The sequence below is a fragment of the Harmonia axyridis genome, chromosome 1, assembly GCF_914767665.1.
Source record: "Harmonia axyridis chromosome 1, icHarAxyr1.1, whole genome shotgun sequence".
Taxonomy (NCBI): Eukaryota; Metazoa; Arthropoda; class Insecta; order Coleoptera; family Coccinellidae; genus Harmonia; species Harmonia axyridis.
In genome coordinates this window covers 21,855,882-21,874,076 of record NC_059501.1, presented here as the reverse complement: position 1 = coordinate 21,874,076, position 18,195 = coordinate 21,855,882, and the positions used below count along the sequence as shown (strand labels likewise).

The 18,195-nt window shown below is 37.1% G+C and overlaps 1 protein-coding gene across 2 annotated transcripts in view; it reads left to right on the top strand.

Moving 5' to 3' along the window:
- LOC123670981 (S phase cyclin A-associated protein in the endoplasmic reticulum) overlaps nt 1-18,195 on the top strand; it is a 113,447-nt gene that overhangs the window by 83,680 nt on the left and 11,572 nt on the right. For both annotated transcript variants that reach the window (XM_045604598.1, XM_045604597.1), the window contains 3 exons: nt 4,340-4,505; nt 5,861-6,052; nt 14,747-14,935. In XM_045604598.1, coding sequence (XP_045460554.1) covers nt 4,340-4,505; nt 5,861-6,052; nt 14,747-14,935 — 547 coding nt within the window. The remainder of the gene's footprint in view (nt 1-4,339; nt 4,506-5,860; nt 6,053-14,746; nt 14,936-18,195) is intronic.

Below are 18,195 nucleotides of genomic sequence, written 5' to 3'. Positions count from 1 at the left end.
ATTATAGGTACCTACCTTTTGTTAAAAATTTCAAATAAACGTAGAGAATTACAAAAACTGATTTAACTTTTCCCTCGATAATGATTGCACATCATATGAGACAAATAATGTATGCACAAAATATAGAAATGATTTCATAATATGTTAAAATCCACTAGTGGCGTACTACAAAAAAGTTCATGGCTTGGAACTTGGGCTTGGGGCTTGACCCCTGAAAAATATGTCCTTGTAGATCGTAACAATCACTATTATATGATGTAAACCTTGAAACATAACCTAAAATTCAAAAACTGAAAGAGCTAACAGGCCCCGGTCTACCATAGTAAAACACATTTTTTTGGCTAAATTCGATTTTATTATTCAACACAGTTGTCTCCGAGGGCGATAAAGCGATTATAGCGAGTTTCGGCGATTACTTCTTCATTGGCGCTAAATATTTTTCCAGCGAGCATTCTTTTGAGGTCTGAGAAAAGGAAAATGTCGCTGGGGGCCAGATCTGGCGAATACAGTGAATGCAGAAAAAATTCGAAGCCCAATTCATGCAATTTTGCTATTGTTTTTTATTGATTTGTGACACGGCGCATTGTCTTGATGAAACAGCCCCTTCTTTTTCTTCGAATGGGGCCGTTTTTTAACGATTTTATCCTTTAAACTATCCAATAATGCTATATAATAATCGCTGTTGATGGTCTGGCTCTTTTGGAGGTAATCAATGAATATCATACCTTGCGCATCCCAGAATACTGATGACATAACCTTGCCAGCTGACTGTTGTGTTTTCCTCGCTTTGGATTCGGTTCATCGTGTGCAGTCCACTCAGCTGACTGTCGATTGGACTCCGGAGTAAAATGATGAAGCCATTTGGATTTAATACTAGCACCGCCATCTGTGCATCAGACCGAGGACTTTTCAATTGGCCTTATATGTTTGTTTTACAATCGGGTCATCTTTCCACATGTAACACTTTCTTGATTCAATTTCTCATTTCGGTCTCATTCACAAACGCCGACGTCCAATTGACTTACCGAATAAACAGATATAATAGTTCTAACGCACCCTAATCCAATTCTGCCACCGTCAACCATGAATCGTCGGCAGATTACGTTGATTAGGCTTACCGATGCCAGATGCCAGTGCGTTTTCCTAATTAGAAAACTGGGCCGGTCACACTTCTGTGAATCGCCAATTGGAGAGACACTTCCAGCCACGAGTGTGATGCGCGCCTAATGCGTGGGTGGAAACTCGATTAGGGCGATTCCGGACGAGATAATGTTCGGCTGGAGATTTCCAACGGACTATAGAGGTACGTGGGGCATGTCGATGATCGTCATCATGATTTATGTGGTAGATCGTAATGGAGTTATCGCGAGTGTAGTGAAAAAAAATTGCAGCTGCGTTTATACGCAATTGTTCTAATATTGAGGGGGGTTGAAGGGGAGGAATGCAATAAAATTTAGTATCATGTTATACTATCTTATTAAGGGTGTTTTTTGGACGTTTACGAATTGTAAACGTTAATGTTTCTGTTTTCAATGAAAATTACCAGCACGATTATTGTGGAAAAGGTCCAAGTCGAATTGTTTTCCTAAAAATTCAACTTTATTTGTCAATATAGTAATCTTTTAGAGTGAAGCAAACAATAACTTATCTGTAGAATGATTCATAATTGCATTCATCAAAGCCAAATTTCTTTGCTTGGAGCATTCTTTTGAGGTCTTCAAAAAGCCTTTAACAACTTGGTTCCAGTTTTGGAGAATGATATGTATGAACAAGCAGTTGATGGAAGCGCAATTTGTTCAATTTGACCATGGTTGTCATCGATGCGTGTCATCTGTGTTGTGATTTTTTTCATTGGCTCCTCTCTCACAATGTTGAAAGTTTCAGGTTGACTGAGTTCCATAGCATAGCATGCTTCCGAATCTACCAAAAGTAGAGAAAGCTATTCGATCAGTTTTGCGAGGAGAACAATTTTTGTCTTGAAAATTCCCCCTTGAAAAATGCATTTCAGTCCGTTCTGAAGAACCTTGATTTTGTGGTATGTATGTCTCAGTTTGTTTGTCCGTAAGGCATAGTGACAACCTTAACACCTTCCAGTCTTACCCGATTTCAAGAAAATGTATTATGAATATCCTGATTCGATCGTAAACGATCCATTTGAAATGAATTGCAGCTATTTGAGATATAGGGTGCACATTAAGCCTGAGCAATTAAAATACCACGAATCTAATTTTGCGTCCTACTAGTTGACATTTTGATTTGGAAATTATTATCTGCTCTACTGGTTTTATGTTGATAAAATTGTTTCGTAATATGTCCATCCTGGAAGAATTTTAGGTGTATCCAAAATACGGTGCACATTTTGGATTCTTACGATTTGAACTTACCGGTATCTCAATATACCGCTTTCTGTTATTCCATCAAATTGTTGTTTTAGCAGTTTTTCAAGAAAACAAAAATTTGCGAAGGTGAACAAGATTTTGCATGATTTGTAATTGCAGTTGTATAAACAGCATCGTAAAAAAAGGCCGTATAATTCAATTTTCAGTATTTGGTGATTATTCATTACTCACATACCTTTTGAAACTAACAGTGTTGTGCCTGAAATAGCGATATGGCCGATTTCCAAACTTGAACAAGTTCTCAGCTTCTGAGTGGTCTCAAAGACAAAGAAGTCTGGATAAACTTATTGAGCAAACAAGGCAATAGTTCCTTGCTGCCTAAGAATATCTTAATATCATAAAGTAATATGATATTCATAAAGCTCATAAACTAGCAAAACTATCTTGCAGTGGAAATTGAGTAATAAAAAACCCTGTGGAAGAATACATAAGACTCGCTCAAGCGAAAAGATCCTTCAATTCCTATAAACAGAAGCTAAGAAGCTTCGTTTTCGGGGTTCAGGGTGTTAAAGTTTAAAAAAAAACAGCTTTTTTTTATAACTCTAGTATTATTACATTCATTGTTTTGGTTTTTAGGTTTTGAAGTCTATAATGTCCATGCCATCTGAAAGCGTTATAATACACTACGTCAATTTTTGTACTTCTATTCATCACTAAAGGGAAAATTAATTTTTGTAGAATTTTGTGAATAGGATTTGCTTTGTTATCTCGAAAATGGTGCATTCTATTAAGATAACTCAGGGGACCTCTTTTTTCAATGAAGCGCCGTTGAATTCAAAATGAAACAATTTTTTCGAAAAAAGGACAGTGGGGTAGATTTTCAATAAAAAAAGAATCATCGCACCCCTATATGTACGAAATTCACTGTAATCGTTTTAGAATTGTTAAGGCTGCTACAAATATGTGCGGACACACACCAACAGACAAACACGAAACCAAAACCGTTTGGGATGGTCTGAAATACATTCAGAGACCAAAAATTTTATGCACAATTGTCCGTCCAACTTCGGTAGACGCGAAAACAAAATAAGACCCAATATTTCCGTGACAGCAAATCCTATCGAGGGGCAATCTCCTTGTCAGCGACATGGAGAGTTCACTAATCTGATAAGGTATGTGAATTATGGACGTGCGAGATGGAACATTTGGCTTTTTCTACGCCGCCATTTGTTCCTTCGGTAATCAGGTTATAAATGTGTCATGTGCGTAGGTACGCTGCCTCCTATCTTCTTTCTTTCACGACTCACCGAAATTCTGACACTATTTCTTCATTACTGTCGTAATTCTTAGGCCCGAACGAAGGGAAGCCGAACCTAGGAAACCGTCATGTCGTTCGTTTTTTTTTTCTGAGGGAAAAACACGGGCCTCAGCTGCGTTTGCGACTCCCAAATTGGAAAGGTTCAACGATATGCGCTGGTGGAAGTTTTGTTATAAGGCGCTTGCTTAGAGGAACTTAAGGAGCTGCTCCGAACGATAGAGAAACGAAATTTATGGAATTGGGGACTTGGGGAGGAACGAAGTGAAGGCAAAATAACATGAAATTTCGTGATCACATTTCAGAGATCATTACAATGGCCTACTGATTAAAATTTCCATTTTACAAAACTTTTCCAGGACTTCTTTCATATGAGAACAGGAAACAACAAAGATCACCAAAGTCATAATACAGGGTCATACATTTATGTATGAATGCTAAGGTTAAAAAAATTTTCTTTTGCAACAGAGAATCGATTACATATTATTTTATATAGGACTGCATGTATTACTTTCCATTCAGAATGTTCATATAAAAAAACTTATAAAGTTATTATAAAATTATTTTATAATGCCGATATTTCGATTGATTTAGCAGTTTATCGAATGTTTATGAACTTATACCATTTGACTGCCCATATTTGCAAATTTCTTTTCCATAAAATGAGACCTTTTTTTCATTTCAGTTTCGCGGTTTGCGTTGGTGTGGTTGAACAGTTATCAAAATGTTGCCTGGCAGTTAGAGGCCCAGTCCACGACGTTGCCCCTGCTTGTGCCTTCCTGCTAGCAACTCTCAAGTTCTTGGCAGCATTAGCTCGTAATTGTCCTGAGGATTCAGACCCCACTCATTTGGTGAGTACTAATGTTAGGAAATTCCGGACTAGATTCAAGGGAGGTTTTATTTCACCGTGACCTTATGATCTATTGTGCCCCCAACAGAGCTGTTCTCGCCATTAGTCGTTGGAATCTACAGCTTGCCCTTCAGTTCCAGAATTCTATTGAACTTGTTTCCATGAGGTACCTTCTGATGTGGCAATATCCTGTAAGAAATCCAGTCAGAAGATGTAGCATTGGTGATCCCAATTCCTAAAAACTCGGATCCGAATATATTTTATTACTTGCGGCCTATTAGCATAATCCCGGTACTCTCCAAAATTGTTGAAAAGGTCATGCAAAAACAATTACAAAAATATGTAGAAATTAATAAGATCATTCTCTTCACACAGTATGGATTCAGACCTGGCCATAGTTGCTGCGCATCCTTGCTCAACATGATGAAATTTTTAAGTCTATTGATTAAGGCAATTTGACTACTTTGACCCAGTTAGACTATATTCAATTAATCATTAGCTCTTGATAGCTATTTAACATTATATAGGCCTTTCTCAGCCAGCTATAAATTTATTGACTAATTATATCGGGTTGAGATCTAAGGCTGTCAGAATTGATGGCTTCGTTTTTCGGTTTGAGTAGTGGAGTTCCACAAGTGATTATTTGGACCACTTTTTTTATCATTTATATTTCGTGTTTCATCTCTGTGTGTTGGTCATTTCCGGTCAACACACTTGCCAGAAATGGAATACAACTCTTTTCATTAGCCCGGAACCTTTCTATGGCGTATACAAATGTACTTATTTCAGAGGAAGGAAAAAACCGAAACACTCTGGCGAAATCTTTCTCGTTTCATCGAAACTTTCTTTCTTCGAAACTTTGACATTGCGCGATCCAAGAAGTATCTGGATTTTAGTAAAAATATACTACACCTCCTTTTTGGACCTCTCACAGAGCATTGTCGCCTAAGGAAACACATCATTAGAAAAGTACTAGTAGAAAATGACGAATTCAGATTTTGTGGGGAGGAAGAAGAAACTCCGGATCACCTGGTGACTGAATGCCTCGCCATCACTCGCCAACGCAAAATCTGCTTTATACAAGAAAATTGAAGAAGTGAGGAATCAGCCTCCTTGAAGCCATACCTGATACTGGAGTTCATTGGAACTCTGGAACTGGAAGGCAAGCTGTAGATCACGTTATGGAGAGAATAGCTCTGATGAGGGGCACAATAGACCATTAGGTCGCAGCGAAATATAACCCTTTCAACTTGATCTCAATCTTAACTCTGTTGATGACCATTGCCGGCCAATCATGATCTTTTATCAGTCATTTTTTTCGGAGATGAAATAACTAACAGTTTGATTAACTTTCAGGTGGGAGCTCTTCACGGCACCGAATTGCTGGGCTGTGTATCCATGCTTTACGGGTCCTTACTACCCCCAGATTCGATGTCTAGATGCGAAGGACAAGTTCCTCCAGTGATACCCACCATGTGTCTTAAACTTGCTCATATGACTTTCTACTTCCTGAAACGTATTGCCGAATTGGATTTGAAGAAATTTCAAGTGAGTACCTAGACTAAACTTCGTATTTGGCGAATTTTACAAAACTTCGATCGACCCATTTATTGTAGTTTGCTAACTATGGTGGATAAGAAATTGTCTTCCAAAATTTACAGGGACGGCGACTGTTAATAGGTGAAGTAAGGTGTAACTATTGTATAAGTTGAATAAAATAGCACTAATTAAAAGTTATGGCTGAAAGTAATAACACCCTGTATATATTCTGCGCGTGCAAGAATCATTTTTCTATGAAGTGGACTTTAATCAGCTGTATAAATAATCAATGCATACTCGATTTGGTTCATATATTCGAAAAAGTTTCTTCACAGTGGCTATTTAAAATTTAAGGAAAGTTATTTCTAGCACCTCATATAATCCAAACAATTGAATTTAGATCGGTGCAAGGAAGACATTTGATCTTCACCACGAACTTTACATATGACATATGGAAAATTCGAGCCTAAGTCATTTCCCTTTGATGCTGTCCGTGCTTTTTTGAGCATGAGTTACCAGCACGATTCCATTAGCAAAAAGTAGCAGCTACAACGATAACTGCTCTTTGCTTTTGCATTTCGCGTTGCAGGTTCTCAATATCTCTTTTGATGCTGCCTGCTGCTTATCATAGAACATGCTCTTGTCCAACTGCAGCCATGCAAGTCATCTTAGATCTGCCTCCTCTAGATATCTTTCTGAGAAGTGAGATAAGACTTTTGTTGAAGATATTACAATAACTCCATTCCGAACGTCAAATTTCCTTCTTACTCTCATTAGATTGAAGAATTCATTATTATTCGTTATTAATTCATCAAGGTTTGTGTGACTTTAATATGTTAGTTCTAGAATCTGGGAGGTAAGATACATTAAAGCCCCCAACGCTAAACCAATGCTTTCCTCGAATTTTTTTATCGATATCTTTATTCACTTCGATCCACACTATAACCTCTTCAAACCCGCCCCTTATACAGGGTGTACACTTTCAAAACGGCCTAACTTCAAGGGGAGATTAACAAGTGATTTGCAACAAAAAATGTCACATGGTCGAAATGTTGGTGGTTATTGTTCAATTTAACATTTTTTGATTTCACGGAATTTATCACTTTTTTTCATAAAACCAATTATATCTTAATAATTTCTGCGTCCTCATCGAATTCCGAATATTCCGAAAATTCATTAAATTTGCCTTGATATGAGCAGTTATGAGTGGCAAAAGATTTTCACTGACGATTATGGTGAAGTGGTGAATACAAATATTCTGAAGAGAGCGAAATAAGTTGTATCTTAACAATCGTTTTATGAATGAAGAACTTTAAATAAGAATATGTTTTCTTTGCAGTAAAAACTTCTTCGTTTTGCAGGCTTTCGAATGACATACAGTAAAACCTCGATTATCCGTTCTCCTATTATCCGTTTTACTCTGTAATCCGTTCTCGTCGACATTTTCACTCATCCGTTCCTACGAGCAGACATCCACTCGATTATCCGGGATTCAATTCATTACGCATGCGCCATAGTAATAATTTGGTATAATTTGAAAATATTTTAGTCGATGATGTTGAGGAATGGCTAAATTCGGATTTAAATGAACCCGGTTATCAGATACTGGATGATTCAGAAATCGCATCAAAATTTTCCCAACCTAACCACTGTATGGATACAGACGATTGTCGATTAAAGTTAGTTATTCATAATACAAGTGCAGAAGGCATTGATATTCTTCCACGAGCTCAAAATTCAAAAACGAGCCACGAAGTGGCGAGTTTTTGAATGGACGAGTGGTAGAATGTGCCTTCTGTAAGAGTATTATACATTATTTTCTCTAATTCATTGCATTTTTGAAATTAATGAAATATTTCCATAAATATCTTTCAGTGATTTTTGCATTGAAAAATGTTGGTTGGGTGAACTGATTTCTTCAAGGCAAATTGATGAATCGATAGATAAAGCCGTGGCGGAAAGTTCGGAGTACCAACATATAATAATAAAATATAACCATGAAAACTGTGCGTTTCAGATATATTCTCGCACGATTTTCTTCTACAAGATGTGGAAGAATGAACGGAATAACCACAGAATTAGAGAAACACTGTTTCTGTCAAAGACGCGTTGAGATTTGCAAATGGTCTGATGCACTATTTAGAGCAGGAAAATGATACGGATTATATTGACGTCCTCCACTTGAGGAAAATTCGGGCTCACATTTGTCTCAAGATGAATAATAAAAAAAAGAAAGAACAAAAATTACATACTTTTCCAACTAAAATATATACATTCGATGTATTATAGGTACCAATGCAATGATTTGTTTTTCATTTGTATATTTTTATATGGTATTATGATTCTATTGATTTTGTTGCTTAATAAATAATTGTACCCCATACATTTCTCTAATTTTCATAGTTGTTGTGCGTATTTTGAGGAATTTCGATTGTCCGTGTTTTTCGATTATCCGGGAACCGTTTCCCCTCCATTAGGCCGGATGATCGAGGTTCTACTGTATCAAGTTTTCTGATCCATTGAGATTTTTATATGTGGAACACTTTAATAAAATAGAAAGTGTACAAAATTCGCGTTCAGACTCAACAAGATTTATTGAAAGAAACGACCGTTGTGTGGATTCAACAAGAAAAAGATGTGGAAAATGTATAGAATAAAGGAGAGGACATTTTTCTCTTTTTTTGATTTAATAATCAAATTTGGTTATCTTTCAAAATTACCTGTTTGTATTGTATGAAATATTAAGTTTAGTAGAAATTAATCATTTTCATGAGAATTATTTCACTATCCAATCGAAAGAAGCTCTGAAATAGTGCAAAGGAATGTTTGAGTATTTTCGTCTTTTTCATTGTCATCACGTTAGCTATGATCTTAAAGCAGAAGGAAAGTAGGTATCACAAAACTTGATTTGTCGTTCGAAAACATGGTAAATGGAGAAGTTTTTACTGCAAAGAAAACATATTCTCATTAATAGTTTTTCATTCACAAAACGATTGGAGAGATACAACTTATTTCGCTTTCTTCAGAGTATTTATATTCTCACCACACTCGTCAGTAAAACTCTCATGCCACTCATATTAAGGCAAATTTAATGCTCTTTCGGAATATATGATCAAATGATCAACATTTCGACCACGTGTTATATAACATTTTTTGTTGCAAATCACTTGTATAATATCCCCTTGAAGTTGGGCCGTTTTAAGAGTGTACACTCTGTATACGTCCGCACATTTTTCCCCCCAACGTTTCGAAAACGCTATACGTCGGAGAGCAAACAGGGATGCGGCCAGCGCGCGGTATGACTCGTATGACGTCTATGTATTCTGTGTGCGCTGTGCACACAGAATCTTCCCGGTTACGAATCTCCCGGGACCGGCCTCAAATTAACTCGCCCCCGAAATCGACATAAAGCTAATTTCCTATTGAAACGTTGCTGATTCAATTAAAACTCAACCGGCCCGCGCGCGTCTTCGGTTGTGTACCTTGGCGGCGTATCGCGTAGGGAGCGGATAAACAAATCGAGGCGGACGGATGTTCCTGATTGTGCAAATATCGCCGATACGTACAGAAGTGATTATCGGTACAAATTTGCCGAAGATATTAGACGCAGGGTTAGGTTTTATCTTCGGGGAGATCGGCGGTTTGGTTTTTGGAATTGGTGGATGGGAAAATCGAGAAATTATCTACATTTCAATGTTCAATGATAAGTTAGCAGGGTCGGCGTTAGGGGTGAAACAGTGAAGCGACTTTTTTAGGCCTCTCTATTCGAGGGGCGACAATTTAGCCCAGTTTGTGGCCGCCTGTTCATATTTTTGAAAAAATATAGTCTTGATTCTTAGCAACATGAGGTTAATCCGTTCTGCTGCGTTTATCAACATTCCCTGCAAAAATCACCAATCACCAAACCGTCTTTACTAAGCTGCATGTTCAATAAATAACACATGGCAACCCATATAAGCAGCATTGCCTTTTACCCTAATTGAAAGAGAGATGAAATGTATTTCACAAAGACGAAAAGCAACACTATATTCGCTTTCGAATTTTGTGGAAGTTGTTTACACATTCAACATAATGGAAAATTCCTACGATTTTGCATTCGAAACTAGTTACTGTTAAATGCCAAATGTTTTCAGCGAAACATATGTTTTCAATCTCATTTAGTTTTCGAAGCTTCGCATGCTCGACCGCCCTTTGTATCTTGTATTGTGGTAGGTAATCTTTCATCTATCGCACGCTGTGTCTTGTGAATGTAAAAACCAGATATATTAATTACGCATTGTTCTTCGGCGTCGAAGAAATCTAGGAATAAATCAAGATACCTACAGCGTAAGTAGCTGTTTTATTCAATTAAAAACCTTAAAAAAATCCGGTATAATATCATTCATTAGAAATGTTTTTCACTAGAATTCAATTCTTCTTCAAAGTAGAATGTTCTTTATTATCATCAGAACAGGTGATGTTTTCCGATTGGGGGGGGGGGGGTATGAAGGAGGTTATGTTGTTATTGATACTTTTTCAGCAGGGGCGCAAAAAATTCTTTGCTTCAGGCGCCAAAATTGCTCGCGCCGGTCCTGTAAGTTAGGTTAGAGGAGGGGGAAAGATCATCCGACCTCGCATGCACCTTGACCTAAAGATCTATTGTGCATAGGGATTCACGATTTGACTTAATTTTCCAGCTACTTGATTTTACTTGAAATGAAGTCAAGTAGTAGTTTTACAATATCAAGCCAAGTCAAGTATTTATTTATCAAGTATACGTATAGGATGTAGGTCATAACTCACGCAGATGGAGTTTGCAGCACGAGCCGCAGGCGAGTACTGTAATTCATCAAGTGAGTTATGATCATTACCGCAAGTTGAATACTATACTTTATCTACGACTATATCAATAAATACTAAGAAAAAATACAGACTTAGAATATATACAGAAGGAACGGGAAATAAACATATGTGCTCGATCCCGAGTACAAGAGAGATGGAAACTTAGTGTCACCAAACACAATCGAACTAGCTTCGGCTAGCTCGAATCCAGTACACGGTACAGACATAGGACTTTATTGAAAAACTTTAATAGTTGCCTAAAAAATGCATTGAAATATACCAAAACACGTTCTCTGTAAACGATGTCTTAATGATCTTACTGCTACACCAATCTTGAAAATTTTTCAAACTCTTTTATATTTTTTCGGGCAAGTAATTCTGTATGGTAACATTAGCTGTTTGTCTTTTGGAAATAAATACCTATATAATATTTCATCTTCACTATCTGAATTAATCGTTTTCAGCAAAACATTCACAATAATTAGATATCAACTTAATTTGAAAACGTCAAAATTTTAAAAGTGACATTCCCTCGGACATTTCTTCCCTCAATAACAATAATGGAATGTTCCCTTTCGGCTAATCGAATAGAAGCAGAGAAGTATAGAAGCACAGATCCATATTTTCCGATTTATTATAGTGAGTTATACTAGTCAGTTATTACAACTCACGCTGTTGTTAATATATACTATTAATTGCTCAAAAGCAGTTGACGAATGAATATATAATTCAATAGGAGTAGATAAACTCATGTAACTGGCCTTGATATTTTAATGGGATGGGTGTTGATAAAATTTGCGAGGAATAACTTCGAAAAATAATAAAATTTTGCAAGTGGCTCTCATATTACCTCGAAACTTATAACAGGGAATGTTTTTTGGTATATTTTAATTCATTCTTATAGACAACTGTTAAGGTTTTTCAGTAGTTCTATGTCTGTACTCTGTACTGTTCGATTGTGATTGGTGACACTAAGTTTCCATCTCTCTTGTACTCGGGATCGAGCAGATATGTTTATTTCCCGTTCCTTCTGTCTATATTCTAAGTCTGTATTTTTTCTTAGTATTTATTGATATAGTCGTAGATAAAGTATAGTATTCAACTTGGTCATAACTCACTTGATGAATTAGAAACTTCACCTGCGTGAGTTATGACCTACATTACCGCTCGTTGAATAATATATTAAGAATATTCTCATAAATTTATTATTTCTCGTACTATTGCCAAAAAGTTCTTCCCTGGATTTTTCAGAATCATTTCACACAATCAGCCATCCGTCGTCAGTTTCGGAAGGGTCAATATGTTAACTAGCTCGGAAAATTCATATCGAAGCGATTACAAGTCATGCCTACGGCGGGAAAATAAATCAATCAATTGAGATATCTGAGACAGGAGGGCGCGAGGGTAACTTCATCGTGACCGTATATAGGAAGAGGGAATCCTGGCCGCACAGAGGAGCCGCATGAGGCCCATGGGACGGTGTCCCCGAGGTATCATGTGTGTGGGAACTGCCGAGAAGTATCTGCACGCGACTGCTAAAATTCAATTTCGTGGCTTCTGCCTAATCAGCGGGATAGGGAGGATGGGTCTTCCGGACATGGTAGGAGGGTTGTAAGAGGTACACCCCTTCGATAAATTTATTCTATAATGTTTTTATAAAGAAATAAAAACTTTTCAGAAAATTTCTATGGCCTTGGCTTCACGGTCAGAGATAAAAGTGACACCTGTCAAAGCAAAATTCAACATTACGAACTAATATTAACAAAGTCGACATTCTCGTGATCTGCCAAAGTTCAACTACTCCTCTCTCCTCAGCGTTTTGTGATCTCAACACTTTTCAGGATGAGTGATTCACCGTTCCTTTAACCAAATACAAGAATTCAATAGTATATTCTAAAACAAGTTGCAGAATGGGCTCCTATTCCAACACGAATGCGAAATTCGAAAACGAGCGACGAAGGAGCGAGTTTTGGAACGCATGAGTGTTGGAATTGCCTTCTGCAACGAGTATTAGACGATATTTTCTCTATTTCAGTCAAGTTTCGTGAAATATTGTCGAAATTCAATGAAAAATTCAGATTATATATCCTAGTGACTTTTTTATTGTATCTTGGCAGTTGGTGTGACTGTTACGAAAATTGGCAGATTACGGAATTTCAATATGAATCGTATGTTTCGAATTCAGACATAATTTACAATTACCCATTGAATTCGTGAATTATGTCTAACGAAATCGATTTAACACTACCAGAATTAAGAGAATTTGCAAATAATGTAGCAAATTATTTCACTATATCCCCAAATTATATTATATTGACAATTATTGACGTTTGTCGAAATTTGATAGGATTGGAAGTCAGCTTAGGCAACCACACGAAGAATATATCTGAAAACGGTGCTGTAATGAGTTCATTACAGCACTGTTTTTAGAACTGTAATGGACTCATTCAGATACTGAAATAGAGAAAATTTGTTTTTACGTGTTTATTTTTAATTTTAGCAAAAACTGTTTTTTCGGGCTTTGACATGACTTTTTCTTTAATATTTTTATGCGAAAATTCATCAAAAATTATATATTTGTTCTTCAATGAAAAATTCATCTAATTCTTTTTTTTTTCATTTCAAACAAATTAAGAAATAGGGACTTTCCGCAATGACGAATTCTTTAGAATGAATAATGGTGAGAACCTCATATAAATCGTTGGTCTCTATTTTTTGAACTGATCCCTGAAACGGTATAGACCCTTCTTAACAATTCGAAGCATTTTGCTTAGATAAATTCTTTTCTCTAAATGATATTTTATTTTGGCCTAAAATGTATATTTTGTTTTGGTAAACATCATTATTATAGATCAACCTCGTTTGTGTCAGAAAGTGATGAAATAATTTCAAATTATAAAAGTTTCGGAAATTTCAATTTATAAAAGTTTATTGAGTCTACTTGATGAAGGATATTCATTATAAATATCAAAAAATTGTGACTATTCCTTCACAATAATATATCGTCATGATATATATGGTTTATTTTTGTCTTGGAATAGAATTCCAATTCTAAAAATGACAAAATTAATAGACAACCAAAAGAAAATTCAAAATGACTAAAACTGTGCAAATTGAGTAGAAGTGAAAGTAAAAAACAAATTGAATAACTAAATTAGCATTAAGACAGACGTAGGTTTCGGAATTTTTGTAATTACTGATTCAATTTTTCCTCATCAATGCCTTATATTTCAACAAAATTATTTAATTCACCAACTCACCCTTGGTATATCTACTTCACAAAAACTGTAATTCAGGAAATTCAAACTAACTCAACGTAACTGTTTCCCTTGACTCTAGTAGGATTCACAGAGAAAGCAACTACTTCAAGTAGTCATAGATTTCTTTCTTGTTATTCTCATGAACAACGTCTACAAATCGACATTTACAAATAAAATAACAATTTCAGAAATTTTAAATGTATTCTTCGGTTTGTAATGATTCTCAATCAATAAATGATTACTTCAAATTATAAAAGTCTATTGACTCTAATTGATGAAGGATATTCAATAGAAATATCAAAAAATTGAGTACTTTGTGTCTATTCCTTTGGTTTATTTTTGTCTTTGAATACAATTTCAATGCAATAGTGCAAAACCAATAACAAAATCAATAACCAACTAAAAGAAAATTCAAAATGACTAAAACTGTACAAATAGAGTAAACGGTTAACAAATTGAATAACTTAACAAACCAAATATATCATTAAGATATATTATTGTGAAGTAATAGACACAAATTTGTCAATTTTTCGATAATTATATCAATTTCAATGATGATAAGATTAAAGCTCGCTCAAAAAGTAGCACTGATCAGTTATTTGAATGATTTTGATCTTTTCAGGAAGTCTTGGGTGCCGAAGGTATTTCACTGCAGTTCCGTCACATTGCCAGTCACCTGATTTGGAGTTGTGCATCTACGAATATCAACGATAACGATGGAAAAGAATCCGAAGAAGATTTGAACCAAACTCTTCTACATGAAGTTATCGTTGTTACCGGATATTTCGCAGTGAACAACTACGACAACCAGGTAAGATAACGAAAAACCTGAACCTAGTGTCTAAAAAAAACTGTTCTTATGATACTATCCAATTGAAATTTGGCATGAACATTCGAGAGGAATATCTTTCCCCTGCCTTAATTAGTGTGCAAGTCCCATGATACAATTGCGCAGGCATTCAACTTAGAGAATAAGAAAAGGAAGAAGAAATTCACGGTGTAATATATGATTTTATGTTTGTAACCCTAGTATAAAACTGGTAAGAGTGAAGTAAGTTAGGAGGTGATGACCAGTTGAGTTAGTAGAGTGTTCAAGGATGTTTCCAAGAGCTGTACTACAATGAAGTTTTCGTCTGTCGTCCATAAGTGTTTCAATAATCCTCACGAAAACACGATACCCCAAAGCAATAATTTCCTCAAACGGTGTGGCAATCACTTCAAGAATCTTAAATGGTTTTAGGGATTGAGTGACTCATATTTCCCATTTTTAAGGATTTCTAATTCTATGACAAAAAATGCAGCACTATGATTACTTCAAAGTTTCTGGACCGAACTTGGCAGGTTCTGCGTAGGTGAATTTGCCGTACAACGGTAGGGTTCTTATCTCAACCGGTTCCGATTTTCCAAAAGATGCGTAGCCCACGACGCCATCTCTCAGCAAAGAGTTACACTGCTTAGAAACAAGAATTTGATCTTCTTCTTACGAGCATTGCGCCACCTTCGAAGGCATATATCGGGCTAGCAAAGAGTCACCACAAGAATTTTCAAAGTTGAGATAAAAACTACAATTAATAAAATATAGCGTGTCAACAACACCTTGCACGCTCAGATGCGACTCCAAGAAACAGAAAAGCACGACATGGTTTTTGCGATTCTTATCCTCAGTAGATATCGACGAATGTCTCTATTTCTGCCATATTTTCCGTTCGCTATCGCTTCATGTAACAACTTGACGTCGTTTCAGAACTGCTCCCCGAACATTACCTCTCCTAACGCATGCATATAAGGCGATTAGAAGCGTAGAGAGACGTGTACCAATCGGTTATCGGAGAAATAATCAGCTGCCTCCTGGTCGGTTCGATCAGCTAAAAGGTTTCCTAACAAAAACTTCCCATAAACTTTCGGTGTGCGTGTTGTAGCCAACAATCGGCAATACTTTGAACGATTCTTTTGTAACCATTTTTTCACAATAGAGTTGCATTATCATCAACAAAACAGCGAGAATTTTGTTGCGCAGCTTATACATCTTCAGTCTTTACAGCGGGGCGTGGTGAATTTGCCATAAAACGGGTTTATATCTCAACCGGTTCCGATTTTCCAAGAGATGCGCAGCCCACGACGCCATCTCTCAGGAGAGCAAAGAATACACAGCTTAGAAACAAGGATTTGATCTTCATCTTACGAGCATTGCGCTACTTTCGACGCCATATATCGGGCTAGCAAAGAGTCACCACAGTGCAACAACTCTCAAAGTTGAAATGAAAAGTGCAATTGATAAAATAGCGTGTCAACAACACCTTGCACGCTCAGATGCGACTCCAAGAAACAGAAAGGCACGACATGGTTTTTACGATTCTTATCCTTTAGTAAATATCGGCGAATGTCTCTATTTCTGCCATATTTTCCGTTCGCTATCGCTTCATGTAACAACTCGACGTCGTTTCAGAACTGCTCCCCGAACATTACCTCTGCGAACGCATGCATATAAGGCGATTAGAAGCGTAGAGAGACGTGTACCAATCGGTTATCGGAGAAATGATCAGCGGCCTGGGTCGGTTCGATCAGCTAAAAGGTTTCCTGACAGAAACTTCCTATAAATTACTTTCGTTGTGCGTGTTGTAGCCAACAATCGGCAATACTTTGAACGATTCTTTTGTAACCATTTTTTCACAATAGCGTTGCATTATCATCAACAAAACAGCGAGAATTTTGTGGCGCAGCTTATACATCTTCGGTCTTCACATCGGGCCGTGATGAATTTGCCGTAGAACAGTAGGGTTTATATCTCAACCGGTTCCGATTTTCCAAGAGATGCGCAGCCCACGACGCCGTCTCTCAGGAGAGCAAAGAACTACACTGCTGAAACAAGGATTTGATCTTCATCTTACGAGCATTGCGCTACTTTTGACGCAATATATCGGGCTAGCAAAGAGTCACCACAGTGCAACAACTCTCAAAGTTGAAATGAAAAGTGCAATTGATAAAATAGCGTGTTAACAACACCTTACACGCTCAGATGCGACTTCAAGAAACAGAAAAGCACGACATGGTTTTTACGATTCTTATCCTTTAGTAAATATCGGCGAATGTCTCTATTTCTGCCATATTTTCCGTTCGCTATCGCTTCATGTAACAACTCGACGTCGCGTCGTTTCAGAACTGCTCCTCGAACATTACCTCTGCGAACGCATGCATATAAGGCGATTAGAAGCGTAGAGAGACGTGTACCAATCGGTTATCGGAGAAATAATCAGCGGCCTGGGTCGGTTCGATCAGCTAAAAGGTTTCCTGACAGAAACTTCCTATAAATTATGTACTTTCGTTGTGCGTGTTGTAGCCAACAATCGGCAATACTTTGAACGATTCTTTTGTAACCATTTTTTCACAATAGCGTTGCATTATCATCAACAAAACAGCGAGAATTTTGTGGCGCAGCTTATACATCTTCGGTCTTCACAGCGGGGCGTGATGAATTTGCCGTAGAACAGTAGGGTTTATATCTCAACCGGTTCCGATTTTCCAAGAGATGCGCAGCCCACGACGCCGTCTCTCAGGAGAGCAAAGAACTACACTGCTGAAACAAGGATTTGATCTTCATCTTACGAGCATTGCGCTACTTTTGACGCAATATATCGGGCTAGCAAAGAGTCACCACAGTGCAACAACTCTCAAAGTTGAAATGAAAAGTGCAATTGATAAAATAGCGTGTTAACAACACCTTACACGCTCAGATGCGACTTCAAGAAACAGAAAAGCACGACATGGTTTTTACGATTCTTATCCTTTAGTAAATATCGGCGAATGTCTCTATTTCTGCCATATTTTCCGTTCGCTATCGCTTCATGTAACAACTCGACGTCGTTTCAGAACTGCTCCTCGAACATTACCTCTGCGAACGCATGCATATAAGGCGATTAGAAGCGTAGAGAGACGTGTACCAATCGGTTATCGGAGAAATGATCAGCGGCCTGGGTCGGTTCGATCAGCTAAAAGGTTTCCTGACAGAAACTTCCTATAAATTACTTTCGTTGTGCGGGGCGCGCTCGCATATCTGGCACCGCGCGTAATTAT